The following is a 23,164-nucleotide window of genomic DNA, read 5'->3' on the forward strand; positions in this document are numbered from 1 at the left end:
GTGAAGGCAAAGGGGCCAACAAGTGCTAAACACCTCTGGGAACTCCTTCAAGACTGTTGGAAAACCATTTCAGGTGACGACCTCTTGAAGCTCATCGAGAGAATGCCAAGAGTGTACAAAGCAGTAATCAGAGCAAAGAAACTAGAATATAAAACATGTTTTCAGTTATTTCACCTTTTTTACATAACTCCACATGTGTTCATTCATAGTTTTGATGCCTTCAGTGAAAATCTACCAACGTAAATGTTCCTGAAAATAAAGAAAAAATTGGTGCATTTGAGAAATGTGTTTTAAAAAATGTAAAATATTAGAAACGATTTTTGGATACATGCAGAAGTTGTACTTTGGGGGTTATTTGATGAGTTACCGGTTTAACAGCAATGAAGTGTGTTGGGGGAGAAATCATCTCTAGTTTTATTCTTGTTTTTACTCTTTACTGTGTAGAGTGCTTTCTTTCAGATGCAGTGTAAATTCTTACTGTTATTTTTATAACGTCATGGAGGATGGATTTTTTTATTTTTATGCATGCAGCCTTATCTCCTGCATCACAGCACCAGAAGGGAGGGGGGGGGCGCCCTCATCCTCCTCTTCCTCCCGCATCCTCTTCCTCGTTCTCCCACTGCGCGCCCCTTTGTTCGCGCCACAACAAGCCCCGAACAGATGGCGCTGCGCCCCGCGCCCGAGTGACGGGCACCCGCCGCCAGCCAATCGGCGAGCCGGGCGTCAGCTGACGCGGGGCGGACAGCGCCAGGTGCTGTCGCCGCGTCGTGGAGCAGCGAGCGCGGACGGCGCGCCGGTCACCAGTCGGCGGCGGCTCAGCGCGGAGGAGCCGCGGGGACAGAAAACCGCGTGGAATAAACGCGCCGCGTCGAGCCTGCGAGGTGAGAAACGTCTCCGTCTCCTTCTTCTTTACTGCGGACATGTCGCGTTTCGCGGGATCGCGAGTTTTTGCGACGTGGGCTGTTTCTCTGCTGCTGCTGCTGCTGATGATGATGATGATGATGCTGCATCGTGGCGATGGTGCGCAAGGGCAAAACGATCTCCCGTCTCACCCACAGCCGCGAACCCAACATTGCGATCTTCTCCACGGGGATGATTTTAAATAGAAATAAAAAGCCTCGAACCGTCCACGTCGCAAGGAAACTTCGATCCGACACGGACGGGGGGGGTGAAGGAGAAAGTGTGATTTGCATCCGAATGCGCGGCAGATGTCGATATCTCCTCGGCCGCGTCCACGCCGAGTCTCCGAAGATGGACGAAGTTCGGGGGGGGGGGGGACAATGCGGGGGAAGGGATGCGTGAACGGGGGTGAAGGGGGTCGCACGGCCGTTGTATTGTGACGGTGGTTGGGGGGGGGGGCGACGCCCCTCCCCGGCCGCAGCTGTTGCTCCCACGGAGGGCTGGAAAGTTCTGCTCTTTGTAATGGACGCAGAAGGTCAGATGCCCCAACACACACACACACACACACACAGACACAGACACACAGACACAGACCTTCTCCAAAATATACCCGACTATCCGAGTCCGATTGGGCCAAGATGAAACCGGGAGCGAGTTTGTGACTTTCGATCTTTGACTTGACGATTACAGCAGGAGCAGAAACCAGGCGAAACGTGGATTTGTTAAGAGTTGGAGGACCGTGTCCCGTCCTGGGCGTAGCTGGCAGACATGGAGCGCGGTGACAGGTTGGTTTGGGTATTTCAGCACGTTCCCTTACTGATTGGAGATTGCTCCCAGTCGGGCTCCTCAGCATCTGGCCTGAAATGGTGAAAGACCAAGTCAAGTTGCCGATGTCACAACGTCAAGACTAAGACTTTAGGCCCTTTGGGGACGGGGGTGCAGGTATTTTTATTTTTTATTTTTTTTACTCTCTCCGTCCAAGGAAGAATTTTTTCATAAAGTGTCATTACGTCTGACACCCTTTAATGATGTGGGCATCGCTCATACTGCGGCCACGTCCACCACCAAAACCAAACATGCAGATCCATTTTTCAGCCCCTTTATTTAAGAATTGTGACTGGCTGTGACGCCCAGGACAAAATGAAACCGGAGTGATCAGGACTCTTTAAAAACAGTGTAGCCGCGAGGAGCGTGCAGAAAGGGGGGGTTTATGTGGGCGTCGGGTTGAAAAGGAAGGTGTCTGGCGTTCCTTATTATTCCTGCATGAAAATGAGGCGACACTGGGCCTTTGTGTCGGCAGCGGCGATAAGGCCTGGGAGAGGGGAGGCAGCTGTCTGACTAAGTCTGTCCCGTAATCTGGTTAAGAAATGATTCAGCCAACAAGTCACAAACGGCAGAGTTGCGAGGAGGCGCTTACGGGGTTCCAGGCGCGGCGTTAGTTGGGGATTTAAAAAGCGGGATCTAAGAACATCATCCGCGGTGATATCAGCGTTCTATTTTTGCCGAGCTGTTTGTTGCTGTATTTCGCCAAAAAAAAACAAAAAAACTTTCAATTCTTCACCAGATGTCCTTGGAATCTTTACTTTTTATTCGTTTAGCAGACTCACGATCTATCTAAGTGAATAAAAACGCTGCTTTGAAAAGGGACAGTGAAGAGTGCGAAGTCCCCGTTTGCACTTCGTAAAGATTTCGGCTGCGTCCCATTCAGGGCTGCGCCCGCAGGTCTGCAGACGAGGAAACAATCTGCATTAAACTATCCGGTGAACTGCGCTTCGCCGCTCCATTACCCAGCGATACCCCTGCTTCGGGCCAAATCCATGCGGAAAGGAAACTGCGATTCTCTTTCTTCCTTAAGAACTCTTATTCAGTTGCAGTAAATAGTTCAGATCTGGCCACACGGCCCAAATCCATTCAGTCATGAAAGTTAATTAAGCTAAATCACTGGCTGCCAGGCAAATAATGCGGGTTTTGTCTATGAAACACACCGTTTCTATACACTAATGTAGCATTTCTCTGCAACTTCAGTAAGTTAATGTGATTTTCTGCTGCCTCCATGACAACACATAGCATCAAGATGTATGGTTATGATTGATAATACTTTAATTGGTGAGTATATGCTTAATGTTGAACGTGCCTTTGTGTTTTTTTTTTGTTTTGTTTTTTTTTGGCTGTCACTCTTGTGCTTAATTAAATCTGTCACGCGCTCCGTAGATGAGTGAGAAGTCATTAGCTGATAATTCGTTTAAAAAGCAGCAATTAATGGGGTGTCACTGCCAGCTGCCTGAACTTCCAGCCAAGGAGATCCATCAGGAGTCAGTCGCGGGAAGGCACACGGGTTCACATTGTTAGGATTTCAAAATGAGGACATTTGCATAAAACCTGCCCGCCAGGAGCAGATAAATAAAACTGATTTTTAAAAATCGTATGCAGGCTGAAATCTATCGACCATCCTGTTCATTTAGGATTTGGATTGGTGGTCCCTCCATAAATGACCCCATGGTGCTTTGAAAGCATCTTACAGTGTGCAGATTTACAGGGACAACGTCCTTTTATGAGGGTTATGAGGGACGGCACTCTTCGCAGAGCAGCAAATCCTGCCTTGATCTGACGTGCCAGGTGTTCCTTATGGCTCAGCATGAATTCTGGGATTGTCATGCCTGTCACCCGTGATTTACGGGGAACTGAAAGAGAACAGCTTGGACAGGGACGCTGCATCACCGGTCATCCAGGTCAAAATCCAAAGGGCATCGCTTTGTCTCATGAACAATGATGATGTGAAATATCTTTACATCGTTACATATTTTCCACAGAGATAACTGGTTTCTATCTGTTAAATGTGGGTGGTTTTGAGCATTTGAGGCCCCATTGACATCATTTACAAACTGGTTTTGATTTCATGGCATATAAAAAATGCAGCTTGGCTCTAGACCTTAATTTGAGGCTTAACAGCTGCATTTTAAGCTCTTGCTTACAATACATGGTCTTAAATGAAATGGTGATCTCTGAGTTTTTATCCCTCTCATGGAAAAGGTCTCAGCTTTTATTGTGGCTTATGGTGACATCAGGACAGAATCTGAGATTAACCTCAATGGTGGGAAATTAGCACATTATGAGGCGTATATATATCCTTCAGAAAGCATGTGTAAATATTAACAGCACTGGTAAACTGCACGTGGTGTTTTTAAATATTGGTCTTTTATTGGTAACATAATTCAGAACCACAGTTTATATGTATGATCATCTTTATGCCTGCATAATAGGCCCTTATAGATCAAACAATCGTTCTTTGGACATCTTGAGTATAGATAAGAAACAAGAAAAATTTGATGGTTTAGACCCACAGTCACATAATAATGAGCTATTGTAAAGCATTAAAGACTATAATACCATATGTAATAATTGCAACTTCAAATAAGTGTTTGGGTTTCAATAAATATGCTGAAATGTAACTGAAAGTATGCTTACATTTTAGCATATTTTTAAAAGACAGAACAAAATATGTGTACTTTCTAATACCATACTTAAGTACAGTAAAGGTAGGTACTGAAAAAATACAAATGTATTGCAAATGTATTATTTGGATTTCTAACACCTTTTTAGTGCATTTAAGAGCACTTCTTTTCGACATGGGGATGCAAGCAGTAATATGTTCTAATAACTCACAACCTAACTAATTGCCTCCTGCATGGCCCATCAGGTGTATCCAGAGTGCAGAGAGCTGGTGTTTTACAATCCCAGCGTGCAAGATGTAGCTTGTCTTGAAGACAGTCAGAAATCCACCCGTATATAAGACCAATGAGACTCAGCTGTCACGGAGTCTGACACGACGAAAGTTCTGAGAAAATGTTTCATATTGTGTTGCAAAATCAGGGTTCCCAAGGGTCAGGGAGTTTCTGGAATATCAGGGAGTTTCAATAAAGGCATTTCCAGACAGGGAAAGTAGGGGAATTTGATCATTTGATCATCTGTTTTCAGTGAGTGCTTTTTTTTTGCTCAAAATGTTGCAAAAAAAAAAACGTGCAATATTCCAAATATGTCCTTATAATTGCTAATTTACCAAACATGGCAGGCAAGTGTAAATTGGTATTTGGCATGAAAATGTAGAATTTAATGAATGGCTCACCATAAGTAATAAAATAAAAGATGCATGTGGAGGATGTCAGAGATGGAGTGGTTTCCGTTGGTTACATTCAACACGCCAAGCTGCCTATATTCGAAAACAATGACGTAAATGCAGTTATTTACATTTACATTTATGGCACAATGTGCTATCAAGTTAGTTATGAGTTTTATAACCCCTTTTCTGTTTAGCACCCAAATATTATTCAGGAGGTCATAGAAATTCTGTTTTTTGTTCAGAGAAAGTCATGGAAAAAGTCAAAAGAATTTTTGATCTGACTTAGAGTGGGAACCCTGCTAAATGTGAAATTCATACTCTGCCAGCTCATAATCACCTGCCAGCAGCATCTCTTATATCAGAGATATTCTTTTATTTTTTTCTCATTTACATATCTCATTAATTTAAAAAAATAATTACATGGGAATTGTTTTGTGTATTATTGATGTGTTCTGATCTAACTAATGGTTAGTTTGCCGCGTCGCTTTAAATTCTACACAGAACTCTGATGGCGGAGCTGCATTAGCTGTTAGTGATGCTGCAGCAGACTTATATGTCACATAAGGCTGCTCTGGGACCTGCGACTCCGAGGGTTATAATCACTCCTGGCGACTCTGCAGTTGCACAAGTGGAATCGGGGATGCTTATTGGCTCTCTCAGCGCTCGTTAAATGACACCTTTACACCAGCTGTGTTGTGGTGCCTCGACTCTTAAGTGCACGGTTAAATCACTAGTCATTGTGCCTTCTTTCTGTTTTTGCCCTTTTGGATCCACTCTACTGGCCAAGTGGGATTTTTGCATTGATGCTTTCAGAACCAGATTTAAATGAGGGAATGGGCCTTTCTCTCCAGATAAGGCTGGAAGAAAAGCACTCAGCAGCAGCTTTAGACAAGGTGAAAGTACACTAGAACATGTACGTCCAAAGCCGAAGGTTCCTCGCATTCACATACAAATTGTTTTGCCCATTCTATAATCATACCATATGTCCTGTAAATGGAATGAAACGCATTCGGTCATCAGGCAGTGTGAGCTCATGGCTGGAACAGTGTGACTGAATCAGCAGTTGCACCATATGGGAGAGCAGATGCCCAGTCCACCATTCAGGTGCCGCTCTGTCAAAAGCAAAGCAGCACGCCAATGATTCCGCATCCGGTCCACGGAGTGCTGAGGCGCCAACTGCCCTCTGTCCAGAACACCCATCTTAATATACACCAGTTGAGCGTATTAGACGAAATACATTTATCACAGTATTACAGCTTAGACTGCAGGCTCATTATTTAAAGCTGCTTATATATGCTTGAAACATATCTACATAATAGCCAAAAAGCCACATGCCTTGTCATATCAAAATTATAGTCACTTTGTTCATCTGAGTGCTGATATGTGGGTTCAAAAGAGGTGAAAATGTCTGATATGATGAGCTACATTAAGTTGCTTGGAGCAAGGCATGTCTGGCTAGAAAGCACATCGGCTGTAAGTAAGAAACAGTGTAATCTATTTGGCCGAGGTCTCTTGGTATTCAGATAATGCCTCAAGGAGGGAGTCTTTTTTTAGGCTTGGGACTTTAATGGGAATAAAGTGATTTGGGACGAATCTGCAGAAGGGGAACCTGCACATTATGGCTGAATAATATTTTCTGCATTGCCAAAGCTTACATTTTCCCCCCTCGTTTTTAAATTGTATACGGCCCTGAATCCAGTAGTCTAAAAAAATGTTCGCCTGATGAAAATCACTAGACAAAAACAATGACTTTCTTCTTTGTTCTTGAATTCTTATTTGTCTTGACGTGATGAACATATCTATGTACAGTAGATCAAACGAAAGCTGGAGGCTTGTGAAATATTTCGTTTTCCAACACCTTTCAGATATGATGCCCACTCCTAGTCATTCACTACATGTGGTTAAAGGGCTTTATGGTTTGGTTGCGTTAATTCCAGCTGCCCTTACTAAGAAAACATGTCTTCATGTTTTCTCCATACATGCCTGTGCGCCATTTTGATCTCCAGCAATTACACTTCAGAGGACACTGTATTAAACATTCAGGAGCATCCTTCTACAGAGAATTTACTATCTGGGGTATTTAATGATGCTTGAGGAAGCTAATGAGCTCTTCTTAGGACTGTTGGACACATGAAATCTCTCAATTGAATTTGACCTCTGTCCAAGTATGCTGAGGAATTATAAGGAGTGTTCTGCATTTCCCTTGCATAGTAATGAGATGGTTTTTGCATTTTTGTTGAAACTGCACGTTTCACCTGTAACAGTAAACTGTTGATCTATAGAGTACATGTTTTTCTTGATACCTGTATACACTTTAACACTTTATTTTCTGTTTCAGGCTAATCTTGATGCCTACGGATTACTTTGGAAAGAGGATTATGAAAACCTTGGAACTAAACTTCTGTTGAAAGTTTTTTTTTTCTTCTTTTCATTAACTGAGCCACATCTACTGGGATAACGTCATAATACAGCAGGAATCCTTGTCTGCCCCTACACGGCCCTACATATTGCTTTATAATCCGGTCCATCTTGGATTTGTGCAGATAAACATTTCCAGACAGGATGGCTAGAGAGACGTCTGTCTGTTTCAAACTGGGCCGCATTCGTGTTGTTCTGTCACTGGTGCTGTTTGCACTGTCCTCAGTACAGAGCACTGAGTGCCCTCAGCTTTGTGTGTGTGAAATACGCCCTTGGTTTACCCCTCAGTCCACCTACAGAGAAGCCACCACAGTTGACTGCAATGACCTCCGCCTTACTCGAATACCTGGCAATCTATCCAGTGACACACAGGTGCTCCTGCTGCAGAGTAACTACATTGCCAGAACCAGCGAGGAGCTGGAGCAGCTCTACAACCTAACGGAACTGGACCTATCCCAGAACAACTTCAGCAGCATCCGGGACGTCGGCCTGACCAACATGTCCCAGCTGACCACCCTGCACCTGGAGGAGAACCAGATTGTAGAGATGCCAGATTACTGCCTGCAGGATCTTACCAATCTCCAGGAACTGTACATTAACCACAACCAGATCAGCACCATTTCACCCAGTGCCTTTGCCGGGCTGCGCAACCTCCTGAGGCTCCATCTCAACTCCAACAAGCTCAAAGCCATCGACAGTCGCTGGTTTGATTCCACCCCTAACCTTGAGATCCTCATGATTGGAGAAAACCCTGTTGTTGGCATTCTGGACTTGAACTTTAAACCTCTTGTTAATTTAAGGAGTTTGGTGCTAGCAGGGATGGAACTGACAGACGTTCCTGGGAATGCGTTTGTTGGACTAGAAAATTTGGAAAGCCTTTCGTTTTACGACAACAAACTTGTTGGAGTGCCACAACATGCCCTGCAAAAGCTGCCGAATTTAAAATTTTTGGATTTAAACAAAAACCCGGTCCATAAGATCCAGGAGGGTGATTTCAAGAACATGCTGCGTTTGAAAGAGCTTGGTATTAACAACATGGCTGAGCTGGTTTCCATTGATCGTTATGCCCTCGATAATCTCCCAGAGTTGACCAAACTTGAGGCCACCAACAACCCCAAGTTTTCCTACATTAACCGACAAGCATTCCGTGACATCCCGTCTTTGGAAAGCCTCATGCTGAATAACAATGCTCTCAATTCCCTCTATCAGGCAACCGTTGAGTCGCTTCCCAACCTGCGGGAGATCAGCATACATAGCAACCCGCTGCGCTGCGACTGTGTCATTCAGTGGATGACCTCCAACAAGACCAGCATCCGCTTCATGGAACCTCTGTCAATGTTCTGCACTATGCCACCAGAGCTGAGGGGGCAGCACGTTAGGGAGGTGTTGCTTCAGGACTCAGCCGACCAATGCTTGCCGATGATATCTCATGATACCTTTCCCAGCCATCTTAACCTGGACATTGGAATGACAGTAAATCTGGACTGCAGAGCCATGGCTGAACCAGAACCTGAGATTTATTGGGTGACACCCTTGGGCAGTAAGGTCATGATGGACACTGTGTCTGACAAGTATTACCTGAACAGTGAGGGGACGTTGCGCATAAACCACATACAGGTGGACGACTCCGGTCGGTATACATGTGTAGCCCAGAACACGGAAGGCGCAGACACCCGAGTGACTTCCATCCGTGTGAACGGGACACTCTTAGACAGCACACAGCTCATGAAGATCTACGTCAAGCACACAGAGTCCCATTCCATCCTGGTGTCCTGGAAGGTCAACTCTAATGTCATGACCTCCAACCTCAAGTGGTCCTCTGCCACTATGAAGATTGACAACCCCCACATCACCTACACAGCCAGGGTACCTGTGGACGTGCACGAGTACAACCTCACTCACCTCCAGCCTGCAACAGAGTATGAGGTCTGCCTGTCCGTCTCCAATGTCCACCAGCAGACGCAGAAGTCCTGTGTCAACGTCACCACCAAGCATGCTACTTTCGCCGTGGAGATCTCCGACCAGGGCACTAATACAGCCCTCGCCGCAGTCATGGGCACAATGTTTGCCATCATCAGCCTGGCCACCTTCGCTGTGTACATCGCCAAGCGATGGAAGAGGAAGAACTACCACCACTCCCTGAAAAAGTACATGCAGAAGACCTCCTCCATCCCTTTAAATGAACTGTACCCTCCCCTCATCAACCTGTGGGAAGCCGACAGTGATAAAGACAAAGACGGGTCTTCAGAGAGCAAGCCCTCCCAGGTCGACACAACAAGAAGCTACTACATGTGGTAAAAGCCAAAAGACTTCTGTTAGAGCACAAAGACACATTTTTTTTTTCTGCTTTATTCTTGTGCAGAAGACCTACGACGGTGGATTTGCTTCGTTCTGCTTTTCTCATTGCGGGTAACAAAGACTGAAACGTCAGACTTTTTACGTAGAGCGTATTGCCTTTTTCCTTCTGTTGTTTTGACCCAATATGGCAGCTTTTTTAGCTTCCATGTTAGTTGCTTTTTTTTTTTGTTCTGTTTCACTCACTTTTAAATAGCACAGCATAGGTAATGTCAAGGACTGACTGTGGGTCAGTTGGTGCAGTAGCGGTTTGATCCATTTGTCTTTGGCAGAATTGATAGAGAATGCAATGTTTCTTTCTCTCTTTTGTAAAACAGTTTAACTGTTGTGCACTGAAATATATAAAATTGTCTATGGACTCCAGTGTAAGCTGACAAGTGACTTTAGACTTGATACACTGTCTATTAAATAATATTAGCAATTGTTCGGTAATGTTGTATCAACTATAATTTGAACTCTTTTTGGACTTTATGAAATCAGTAATATTTGATTTTAGTACATACGTTTGCAGATAAAATACTGTAAACCAGCAATAGAAATGTGAATGTTTTTTTTAAAACTGGTAGGTAGAAATGCTTTTTATTTACTCTATTCTTTAATTGTTTGCTAGAAACTGTCAATTATCACTTAATTTTGTTGTGATTCACGCACACAAAATATGTTGTATATTAAGACACAAAACAAAAAAAATAAATTGATTTTGTTCTCATATTTTTTATACAATGATTGAAAGGTTTCCATGTGTCATTTGTCCAATTAAAAAAAGCAGATTAATGAATTACACTACTTGTAAAATGTTTCAGAAACCCAAAATGTGATGAACACCTATATAGGCCTGTATAGGTGTGACAGCAAAACTCAAAGCCAAACTGTATGAAAACCCAACATGCTAAATGGTTCAAGTTCCATGGTCAGAAGGGGAACCTTTTAGTGGCCATTCTGTGAGGTGACCACCAATCACTTTGATGCCCAGTTGTGTTTTGTACTTGTACATGAATAACGTGCAGAGACCCAGATCAAACACTGCTATGATTATGGATAATGGCGACTATTAAGCATCCCCATATTGCCACGCTATCAGTCATCTGGTCTGCATTAATCATCCAGATGCTAGCTGCTCCAGAAGCTGTTCCACTGATTATTTTACATCTCATTTTCATAGAAAGACTGTCTAAGCAGTAGATGCATATTTCCCCTCCTCCTTTAATTATAAGTTTCAGCAAAATGAATTTTCAATTAATTTTGCAACTTTAAAATCTATTTAACAAAGTTCATGGCCGAGGTTTATTTTTGTGCAGGTTCATTAATTAGAAGCGCTCATCTGTTAATTCATCTTCAGGAAACCACTTACAGTTGTCTTAGGATGATGATGGGTAGGACCTTGCTGTAGGTGCTGTAGGATAAAGACAAATTATTGATGGTGATATGTTTAGGCAATTGTTGGCTTTAAAATTGTTGGTGTAGATCGAATTTGTTACTCAAGTCAACATTTAATGAGCTTTTGCTAAAATCATGCCATTAAACAATTTGGATTCCAAAATATCCCTGTAGTACAGCAACCTCTTATTTTCATTGGCTCCCTATTCAGCAACATGCAATTCCAGCAGGACCTTATTCAGTAGGTAGGGGAACTGAGAAAATGTGATGCTGGTTGGTTGTTCTGAGCTTTGTTGAGCTTTCAGGCTCGTACCAGTGTCTGTGTCCCCAGGGACATGTCATGTGGCTCAGTCTGCTCGCAGTCTCTCTCCTCCTCTGTCTCTTAGGGTTTGGGATATTTCAAAACATGCATCTTGAACGGATTCTTGCTGTGGTAACTCAGACAAACCACATAATCCAACATGTTAAACACTGCGCTCCTTTTTTTAAGCATATTGAAACGCTGTCAGAGATATCCTCCCAGTGGTGCTTTCATTCCGCTTGGGAGTTATTATTATGTCTAATGATCTGTCATTTGCTTTAATGCCAATTTCAACAGTTACTCTGTTACTGGTTAACGTCTACCAGATTCTCAGACAATTTGGCATAGTTTTAATACAAAACAAGACAGCTCTGAGGACACGATCCATGATCTTAAAGGTGTCTTTCTCTCTTTCCAAATCAACAGACACCCACTGAGAGTGAGGCTGTATAGCACAGTTCATACAGCTTGGTATGTGAGATTCATAAATGATGTGCATGTGATCAGGATCGGCTCCACAAATTCAATTGAGGTGAAAAGTGAAAGTTTGTCATTGCGAAACACTGCAGCACAACACACGGTGACACAACGAAATGCGTCTTCTGCTTTTAACCATCACCCTTGGTGAGCAGTGAGCAGCCATGACAGGCGGCCGGGGAGCAGTGTGTGGGGACGGTGCTTTGCTCAGTGGCACCTCAGTGGCACCTCAGGATTTGAACCGGCAACCTTCTGATTAGGGGGCCTCTTCCATTAACTGCTAGGCCACCACTGCCCTAATTGTGCAACCATTCACAATTACGGTGTCAATAACATATATAAATACTTGTCCTATTAATTCTAAAAATGGGTATGAAAGATGTCATAGCTCAAGACCTTGAGGGAGTTCGGGTGACATAAAGGGGTCAGAAGATGGCTGGAATAGTGACCTAAGTGACCAGAAAATTCGAATCGTATCGGGACCCCATAACTGTGTAAGGGGGAAAAAAGCGCTGCTTTTATAGGGGCCATTAGTGTCTTTATATTCAGCGGCATTAAAATTCCTGGCAGTCATCTGCTGCCATAATCAGCAGCGCATCTTTCGTTTCACCGAAACAGTAAAGGAGCTCACATTGCATCGCCCGCGTTGGGTATCCTGATCCCGAATCCGCGCAAAGACCAGCAGGCCTGAGGAGGGAAACAGATTCTCCGCGTTCGCAACATAATGGAATTCATCACCAAATGCCTGGCATCATCACAAATGGCATCCTGGAGCTGCAGTCGCAAGTTTGGAGAGCTTTGTGTCACTCAACACACTTAATTGCCCTTCCTTGGCAGCACCACCCCTTCAGTTTCTGCCAAGCAAGGAGGCGCTTTCAAACTCCACGCCCCGGCGTCCCGGAGTCCCGCTGCCGCCGAGTGCCAGGGACTCAGAGACGCAGCTGCCCGATTAGGTGGGATGGCGGGATATTTCCTGTCTGACTGGTTCTGCCTGCAGCATCAGCAGCACGGTGTGTGTGTGTGTGTGTGTGTGTGTGTGTGTGCAGTGCTATTCAGGCACTTATCGCTCCTACCTGGCGTCTGAATTATGTAGCACTGAGCAGACGTGAGGAATGGACTGGAGTTCCGCTTATTTCATGCAGTTTATTCCAACATGTTCGTGGTTTTCTGGGACGGTGGCGGCCTACCGAAGGGTTACGACTGAGGTACAGTCCCCTTTCATGGCTGCCCACTGCTCACTTGAGGTCATGGGTTAAACGCAGAGGACACCGTCGTTAATGCTTAGTCATGTTAACAACTGACACAGCAAATACCGCTTATTAATGCTATCACCACTAGCGTGTATTAACCAGTAAATTTGATTAATTTTATGGTCAGTGCATGTTTTTATCATCTTTTAACAACACAAACAGAATGCTGAAGGATGTTCTTGCTTTCTGCATTTATTCAAGGAGCCCGGCTGGAAGGCGTCACCAAAATTCCCGCCAATCATTTTAATCAAATTCACGCTGTGAGGAGGAGCAGGAGCAGCGATGGGGAGCAGCAGGCGACGATTACACTCGAGCGGCCACAGTTACCATCACTGCCGGTTAACAGGCTGTATTGTGCTTTTGTTTAATCTGCACACTTATTGTGCAATATTTTTGCACAATAAGGGGAATCATAAGCTGGGCAAAATGTTTCAGTAGAAAATCTTCTAAAAGGCCTGACATTTTCAAGCTGGCCAAGCTGGGGAAGCACCGAAGTGGACTCGTAACCGAGGGTCCCAATCCGCCAAGGTGCCACTGAGGTCCCCACACACTGCTCCCCGGGCACCTTTCATGGCCGCCCACTGCTCACTAACAGTGATGAGTTAAATACAGAGGACATATTTTGTTGTGTGCACCGTGTTCTGTGCTTGCTGTGTTTCACAATGACAAAACAAACAGTTTCACCTCCATGTCACCAGAGAGAGAAAAATGCAGTGACTGTTCCTCTTTATTAGACATTCCTTATTCGTTTTAATAAGCTTGGAATGACATTTGTATTTATTCCCAAACCAAAACCTCCATTAGCCATGATGGTGAATAAAACAGAGCAAAACACATGACACATGCTCATAAACAGAGGTGAACACAGTCAGTTCATAGGTTCGAAGCCCGGTCCAGTGTCCACTTGGGTATGTGTGTGTGTGACATTTTGTGGCCAACGTGGTAGTGCGATTTCATTATTGTGTTTTTACTCAGGGTCACTGCTGGGCATCCAGCCGCTGTTTCTCCTGTGTTCAGAATGAAACGCGGCCTGTACATGTCAGCCACTGGAGAATAGCCTACACATATAAAGTCTACATATACTTACCTGAAGGCAACATGTGCTTCTTACCAAAATGACTGGAGAATGTACTCTTCAGGGCATGATGGGCAAAGCATAAACGCCACCCCGCGAGATGGACGCCCCTCTGTTCTGATGCTATTTGATCAGTGGATCTGTATGGTAATGGGATCCCACTGAAGTCAATTAGGAATACATACCGCATAAGAGATGTGGCTGATTCAGCATCTTCGTCACAGTAATGGTTGCAGGGAGGGGCAGGGCTGTCAGTGCAGTGACAGCTGTGGCTTTTACAGCTAAATGGATCACTCACCAGTGCGAGCGGTAAACTAATTGGCCTTTCCCAAATTAAATTTAGCCAGAAGTAGGGCCTTTCGTTTTTGTTAGTTTGCCTACATTGGCTTCAGAATCATGAGCACAGAGAGCTACACTGACATTCCCGATGATTCTGTAGTACATTTACATTTAAGGCATTTGGCAGACGCCCTTATCCAGAGCGACTTACACTGTGCTTCCATGTTACAATCGAGGAAGTGATCAATTCTGGTTCACTAGGACCCCCAACTATGAATACAATCTTTTTATTCACAATGTTGTAGTTTCTATTCATAAGTCAGACAATAAGAAGGTTAAAAGTTGTTATAAGTATTCTCTAAAGAGGAAGGTCTTGAGCTGCCATTTGAAAGTGCTCAGTGACTGTGATGTTCTGACCTCAAGGGGAAGTTCATTCTTCATCCATCCCTGTTTGGTAATCATCGGCTCAACAGATGTGTGACTTAAATGGAATAAAGAAATAACTTAACATATCTGAAGAGAATCTTTCAGTGTCAGGGCTGTTCCTCCAATGGAACATTTCACCTCCTGCTGTGCACACACAACGTGAATTTCACTCAGTGTCCTTAACATGACACGTGCACCGTGTGAAAATGTCACCGAATGTCGCAGGTCCTTTGGGGAGATCAGGAGAGGACAGCTGTCATGGACGGAGGAAGTAAACAGACTTTGTGTCCTGGAGCGGCTTGGCTTACGCCCAGGCCACTGAACCCAGTGCACATCCTTGAAACCAGAGCTTTATGCTGATTTGCATAATGGTTAGCTCTGATTCGCAGCACTGACTGTGCTGTGTTCACAGCCAAGGACAAATAAAATAAAGTCTTTCCTTTGCAGTTTTTACTGCAAGCGACTGCATTGTGTGCCAGTGGAACTGACCTATAATTTATTGCTTGATGTTCTGCATAAAGTAAATGATCTTATATATTTGATTTCACATATAACCAAACAGTTTAATAAAAGACTTATGCTTGTGCTTAACGGCCCTTAAATCATTGTAAGATTGGACTTTATTAAGACATTTCATTGTTTGTCGGAAAAATTGCGCTGTGGTCCTGGGAAGACAATGTCCTACAACTGTCGATGAATGAAGCTTTTAACCTGTATTTCTGAACTGAAATACATGATTTGCTTAAAAAGAAAAGAAATGAAAGAAGCACTCTGGTAGTTCTGTTGCCGAGGCAACCTTCAATTTCTCCATCCTGCCAAACCCGGCTGCAGCGTCTTTGAAATGCCTCCGGGCTGAGGGGCTAGAATTCAACTGACAAGGTCAATTCTCTGCAGGCAGGACTGGAAGATGGGGTGGGGTTTCAGTCAAATGCACCAAAGGAGGGTAAAAAACACATTTCCGTAGGCTGCCCTGAACTGGTTAATTCCAAGTTTCTGGAATTTCTTTCCCTTTTGTTCCCTGTGCTTGCCAAACAGCAGGAGGAAAATGGTTCTGTCTGAACTTGTCTATGATTCAATCTGGAAGAACTACAGAATTTTTAAAAATATTGGTCTTCTGAAGACTGAATGATATGCAGAAGCTGGTTGATTGGTTGCCTTACAGGAAATGTTGCAGCCTTTAGTAATATCTGTCAGATCTGACAGAATGGTGCCAATCACAATACTAGGAAAAATAATAAAGGGCATTTTTAGTCTGTTGCAAGTTACATAAGTAAAAGTTTTTAACTGTTGATTATTTACAAATTGGAATTGGAAATAGTGGGTGAACACATTCACCTATAAACCTAAAGACCGCAAAGTCACATGTTCAAACCCCACTTATACTACCATTGTGTCCCTGGGCAAGAAACTTAACCCTGAGTGTCTCCAGGGGGGGACTGTCCCTGTAACTACTGATTGTAAGTTGCTCTGGATAAGGGCGTCTGATAAATGCTGTCAATGGTAACAGTTTGGTAAGCCATCCATAAAGATCTTTTAAATCAGCTAAGTTTGGTTAGTGGTTGCCATCTATGGTTCATCAGACCAGGTCATCTTCTTCCATTTGTCCGTGGTCCAATTCTGATGCTCATTATAGGGGCAGTGGTGGCCTAGCGGGTAAGGAAGCGGACTCATAACCGGAAGAGCTTGTAAGGGTTAAAGAGCAGCTCTGCCTGGGTTAAACTGGGTTAAATTCCAGTGTTTTATGCACCCTGTAGGTGCTTTTGCTGGTGGACTTGGCATGCGCATTTATCAGACACCATTACAATCAGTAGTTACAGGGACACTCAGGGTTAAGGGTCTTGCTCAGGGACACAATGGTAGTTAGTGGAGTTCGAACCTGGGTCTTCTGGTTAATAGGCGAGTGTGTTACCCACTTGGCTACTACCACCCAGACACCCGGACATGTCTGTGGCTATGCAGTTCCATACAGAGCACAACTGTGTGTTCTGCACATACACATACAATGTGCGGTCTGAAGATCCAATCACATAAAAAAATTGTTATAGTTCCACAATATTTTAGTAAAAAACATTGCAGATCCTATCCGAGTGAAGTGAACCCCGTGGACTCCAGCCACAGATCTCTGGGTTGAAACAACGCTTCGAGTGACCTTCCAATTCCGTGACTCCTCACAGCAGAGCTATCATTGCTCCTCAAGCCAGCCCACAGCCACCACTGCAGCCACCGCCTCTCGCCCTGAGAAATTAATCAAAATTTAATCTTTCTGCACAGCGTGAGGAAAAGCCAAGCCCTGCACCGCCGCCTGACACCTTCCATTAGGCCGGCTTACTTAAGTGAGAGAGCTCTTTTCTAAAGCAGAAGTGAATCGCAGTTACTGGACTAAAGTGAGGAAAGGAGGTGAAATCTGAAAACTGGCGAGCAAGCATGTCTGCAGTGGAGTTACACAGAATTACGGTATGGACCGACATAACATTCCCAGACACACTGTATATTGCATGGTGCACTTTAGATGTTCGTTTAATAGAAATAGCAACAATAAGGCTAACGCTACCTACTACATATGTTGTGCTTACTTGCAATTGTTTGCAATTTACTTGCAATTACTTGCTTCAACAAAATTACTTCACTAATTTCACTAATTGCTTTATGGTTTACTTCAGGGATCAGCAAGTATTAATTTTACTGTTTGAAAGTAATTTGGGAATTGGAACTGGAAGAAGAAAGGACCAGTATGTGGATAAACTCTAACCCCCTCTCATAAATAAACGGTATCAGTGCAGAGCAATTTAAAATGCTACACAGAGCTCCCATTTCCTATGCAAAGACAAAGGTTTATGGTTCATTTAATTAAGGTTAAGATTTATAATAATTATTCACAGTGCTTTATCACAAACTCAAGGCATAGACATTGAGGGGAACCTTCTCACCAACACTCACTCAATTAATGGCCACTTTTAACAGAACATTGTGGGACTGGGGCACTGGGAACAACTTTTAGATCCATTCCTGGTCCTGGGTCAGCTATTCCTGATTTGTGGGGCACAGGGACCCTGGTCGATGAAAATACAGTCTGGTTGAGGGATAGAGTAAAAAGATCACAAGTACTGTGAATGGGATGCATCCTTACAAATTGCTAGAAATAGAACTTTATTCATAAACACAATCCTGCTTTTTTCAATCTAATTGGTCTTAAGTTCAAATTCAATTTCAAGTTGAGTTTTCAAATTCAATTTCAAGGTGTCACTGAGGTGCCACTGAGCAAAGCACCGTCCCCACACACTGCTCCCCGGGCGCCTGTCATGGCCGCCCACTGCTCACCAAGGGTGATGGATTAAATACAGAGGACACATTTCATTCTGTGCACCGTTTCTGCAGTGTTTCACAATGACAATCACTTCCCTTTCACTTGATGCAGCTGGTCAGAATGCTGGTCTATCTCCCCTCAAGATCCGCCCATGTTCAGTGGAGAGTGGTCCCTCCGTTCTCTTGTGAAGTCAACAATCATCTCTTTTGTTTTGCCCACGTTCAGAAGCAGATTGTTAGCAGATTGTCAGTCATTGCACCTCCTCTCCAGTGGTCATGAAGATATAAAATGCCTCACTCTAAGCTTAAAAATTAATTAATGTATTAAGAAAAAACTTATTAAATACTGTATTCCAGATATGATTATATAAATAATCCCTAACTGTACATAGTGTGTGTTGTAAAATGATCTTTGCACTGTTTGTATCTTTGCAGAAATATTCTGTTCCAGTTCAGTTTCTATTCAGACGACCATTGCAGCAGTTTTAATCTTTCAATTAATCTGTGTTTTCCAGACTGCTTGTTCCCGAAACTGGTGCACTCCAACTCACAGGTACATACAGTTCCAGCCATTAAATACCCCGGAAAGGAGGTGATTATCATTAGTGTCGAGAGCAATAAAGATTAATGGGAGGTGCTTTTCTTCACTGCCTATTAAACAGTCTGAGGTTTCTTTTGTCCCTGAGCTTCGGTGGACAGCGTTCTCATAAATAAAGCCACCGGCGTGTCTGCTGCAGAGGTGTTGCCTGCGAGACAGGGAAAGATTTGTGTAAAGTATGCTAAATCACGACACCAAGCAAGGCACGAGGGCTGAGTGACGCTGCCGGAGACTGCTTTTTAATTACCTCCACACCTCCACCAATGCGCCAGGCCTCCCCCAGAAATACAACAGAACAATCACATTGCCGCGCTTGACACGGACATCAACTGGATTGTACAAAGATCTGAGGTGCTTCACTTGATCCGTGGTGCAGTCATAAAACTTATCAATAAAGCTGTCACTTCTAATTGAAAGGCCGATTTTTCCACATTCCCTTGACCCTCTCGCAAAAACAAATTTACCCTCTCGCTGTCTTGAGCGACAGGGCAGTAATTCATATCTGTCAGAGGATATTACACACAGGCGTGCTGAATCATGCTTTCGGTGGTAATCCCAATGATGCTGATGATCGTACACTCGGCGAGAGGCAGGCAGGATAATGAATTCTGTTTGCACGCAGTAAAAGCCAACGTCCTCATTTGATATCTAATGTCTAATGGCTTTCTGGTCTGCTGCTTGATTTGGTTACTGGGGTGGGGCCACGAAGAACAAAAAAATGCTGAAGGAAGGCAGCAGCACTCACATGTAAATGCTTCCTCGCTCCTTCTTGCGGACGACTGTTATTGCATGGCTTTTTGTTTCCATGGAGACTTTTGTGCACCTCCATAGCACTGGGGAGATGTATTTCTAGACAGCAGGAGCTACTGACAGGTGAAAACATGGCAAAGATATTGTGAACATATGTACTAATTATTTTATATTATTGATTACAGACATCATATAGGTAGTGACCAGTTATTATTATTAGCCTTATAAAACACGTATAAAACACGTGTTGATGTCTTATAGAAGTCTGTGTTATTGTTCATGTTCACTTACTTCCAGTGCGACTTCACACTCGCACCCAAGTCCCTTGGGGCAGCCTGTGGAGAATGCACCTGTCACAGCCCCGCCTCTTTTCCTCGCTTCTCTCTATCTTCTCTTCCTCTCGCAGTACTTTATTTCTTCCTCATTTCCTCGAGCGAACGCCGTTTTTCCCTTCCTACCTACGTTTTAATCTCACTTACGTAAGTGCTGCCTTCATGAAGGAATCACACTTAAGGCAGTCAGACCAGTTAGAATTGTGATGATCCTCCTGTAGCTGTTAAATTTAAACGAGACCGAGAATGTAAAGCGTGTGATTATGCGGCTGACAACTTGAGCTTAGAAACAGCTTTCTGTGTCAGCATGATCCTTGATCGGGAAAAAGAATTCAATGCAGGTGATGTATTCAGTGAAGTCCTTCTGAAGATGCCTAATGCATGATTAAGTAAATAAAAAAAAATTAAAATGAAACAACTGGCAAACCCAGCAGGACCTCATTGATTAAAAAAGAAAAAAAGGAGAACAACAGAGAAATATTTTAGTGTTGTTAATTAAGTGTTAAATGTGTAATGAGTTGTGCGAAATTGGTGTGTGCTTTTCGTAGTGATTTCTCCCAGGGCCCAATTAAAAACTTCCACTGGTTTGCAAAGCCTTGCTGGCCGTTTCCTTAAATAAAGATGTATTCATCTGTAGGTGGCCAATCTCTCGATTAATATATTCCATTTCAGGTCAGGGTGTGGAGTGAGCATGCAGTGCAATGTGTGGCATCGACCTATGTGTTTTCATCTGATGGCACTTTGTGAGTGTTTATTGCAGCAGTTTCTACTTTGCTCGGTGTTCACAGATGAATCTTAAAAGTGTGTTTGAAACCAGCAAAGTGGATTGGTTGTACAAACTTGGCAGAACTGTTTGGAATCTTCCTCTTGAGCCTCATCAGCTGGATTCATCCCCCATCTAACGTAGTCGTTATCGCGCGAGTGTTTGTGTTCTCCAGTGGCATAATCAGAATCTGTATTCAGCGGCAACTTGTTCAAAATCCCTTCAGCACACCGCTGGGTGAAAAGAGATGAATAACTGCATAGACAGATGGATAGATATTCTTGGATTTTGTAAGTTGTTTTAATATTTATTATTTACATTTATTTCTAATTCATTTTATAGAATACATTTATTCCTATTCTTTATTCACAGGTATTATCATATGCACACTGAATAATTTAAAGCCATTCAGTGTAAATCATAGCCCATTCCTTGTGTGTGGGGAAAATACATACAGTGTGAATGAGCTTTTCATTACTAATGTAATTTTATATATCTGTCTGTGAAATCATATCCGACCATCTCACTCAGAGTGGGTGCCTGTGAGGTGTAACAGGTCAACTACTGCAGTAATGTGAAAATCAATGGACTCACGCTCTCTCGTGCATTCCATTCTCCACTCTGCATGTGCAGCCGGCTTGGCCATGAGGTTTATGGTGATGCCAATCCCTCCACAGTCTGGGTCATGTTCTCTGGGGAGGATATGACAGAGATTGTGGGAGCCTGAGCATCTCCACAGGTCACAGCGGTGATAAAAATGCCAGGGGGCTCCCATCAGTTCGTAGGAAAAAAGCACATTACAGCAGACATTCACTCACCACTTCATAGGCTGTCAGCTCCTCTGTCTTGGATAAAACATTTACAATCCAGAGGATGCCTATGCTCTTTACTTTTTAGGCCTGTGGTATAAAAAGTAAAAATCTATTTATGCGTACTAGGATGCACGCACACATTTATGTACAGTGTTCATTGTTCATTTTTTTCTTCATTAATGTACAGCACCCCATATTGACAGAAAAACACAGAATTGATGACATATTTGCAGAAATATTAACAAAGAAAACCTGAAATATCACATGGTCCTAAGTATTCAGACCCTTTGCTGTGACGCTCATATATATAACTCAGTTGCTCTCCATTTCTTCTGATCGTCCTTGAGGACGTTCTACACAGTCCAGCTGTGTTTAATTATGCTGATTGGACTTTATTAGGAAAGCCACACCCCCGTCTATATAAGACCATACAGCTCACAATGCATGTCAGAGCAAATGAGAATCATGAGGTGAAATGAACTGCCTGAAGAGCTCAGAGACAGAATTGTGGCAAGGCAGAGATCTGGCCAAGGTTACAAAAATAATTTCTGTTGCATTGTTGCAAGGTTCATAAGACAGTGGCCATCATAATCCTTAAATGGAAGATGTTTGGGATGATCAGAACCCGTCCTAGACCTGGCCTTCCGGCCAAACTGAGCTATCGAAGAGCCTTGATGTGAGAGTTAAAGAAGAACCCAAAATCACTGTGGAGATGCGGTTGGGAGATGGGAGAATGTTGTAAAACATCAACCAGTCGGGGTTTTATGGCAGAGTGGCCAGACAGAATCCTCTCCTCAGTGCAAGACACACAAAAGCCCACATGGATTTTGCTAAAAAACACCCAAAGGACTCCAAGATGGAGAGAAATAAGATTTTCTGGTCTGATGAGACCAAAACAGAACTCTTTGGCCTTAATTCTAAGTTGCATGTGTGGAGAAAACCAGGCACTGCTCATCACCTGTCCAATACACTCCTTATTATCCTTGAGTGCTCAGGACCTCAGACTGGGATGAAGACAATAACCCTAAGCTAAAATACTGAAGGAGAAGCTTCAAAACAACTCCATGACTGTTCTTGAATGGCCCAGCCAGAGTCCTGACTTAAACCCAATTGAGCATCTCTGGAGAGACCAAAAAATGTCTGTCCACCAACATTTACCATCCAACCTGCCAGAACTGGAGAGGATCTACAAGGAGGAATGGCAGAGGATCCCCAAATCCATGTGTGAAAAACTTTTTGCATCTTTCCCAAGAAGACTCATGGCTGTATTAAATCAAAATGGCGCTTCTACTAAATACTGAGCAAAGGGTCTTAATACTTAGAACCATGTGAAATTTCAGTTTTTCTTTGTTAATAAATCTGCAAAATGTCAACAATTCTGTGTATTTCTGTCAACATGGGGTGCTGTGTGTACATTCATGAGGGAAAAAAATCATTTAGCAAATGACTGCAATATAACAAAGACTGCATACATTCGGTACCCACTGTATGTTAGGAGAAGAAAACCTACACAGCATCAGCATCTTGGCGTCTGACCTGATGGCCCCTCTCTCTGCCCGCAGCCTGACCTCGCCATTTAAATACCCGGTAATGAGCAGAGACAGGCTTCCACACTGACCAGACGCAATGCT

General features: G+C 43.5%; 1 protein-coding gene across 1 annotated transcript; it reads left to right on the forward strand.

Moving 5' to 3' along the window:
• Window positions 1-634: 634 nt before the first annotated feature.
• lrrn1 (leucine rich repeat neuronal 1) lies at window positions 635-10,454 on the forward strand. Its single transcript, XM_028998369.1, has 2 exons — window positions 635-881; window positions 7,356-10,454. The coding sequence occupies exon 2, from the start codon at window positions 7,580-7,582 to the stop codon at window positions 9,731-9,733; it is 2,154 nt and encodes a 717-aa protein (XP_028854202.1). The 5' UTR covers window positions 635-881; window positions 7,356-7,579; the 3' UTR covers window positions 9,734-10,454.
• Window positions 10,455-23,164: the final 12,710 nt, after the last annotated feature.

This window comes from Denticeps clupeoides, chromosome 12 (genome assembly GCF_900700375.1).
Source record: "Denticeps clupeoides chromosome 12, fDenClu1.1, whole genome shotgun sequence".
Classification (NCBI taxonomy): domain Eukaryota; kingdom Metazoa; phylum Chordata; class Actinopteri; order Clupeiformes; family Denticipitidae; genus Denticeps; species Denticeps clupeoides.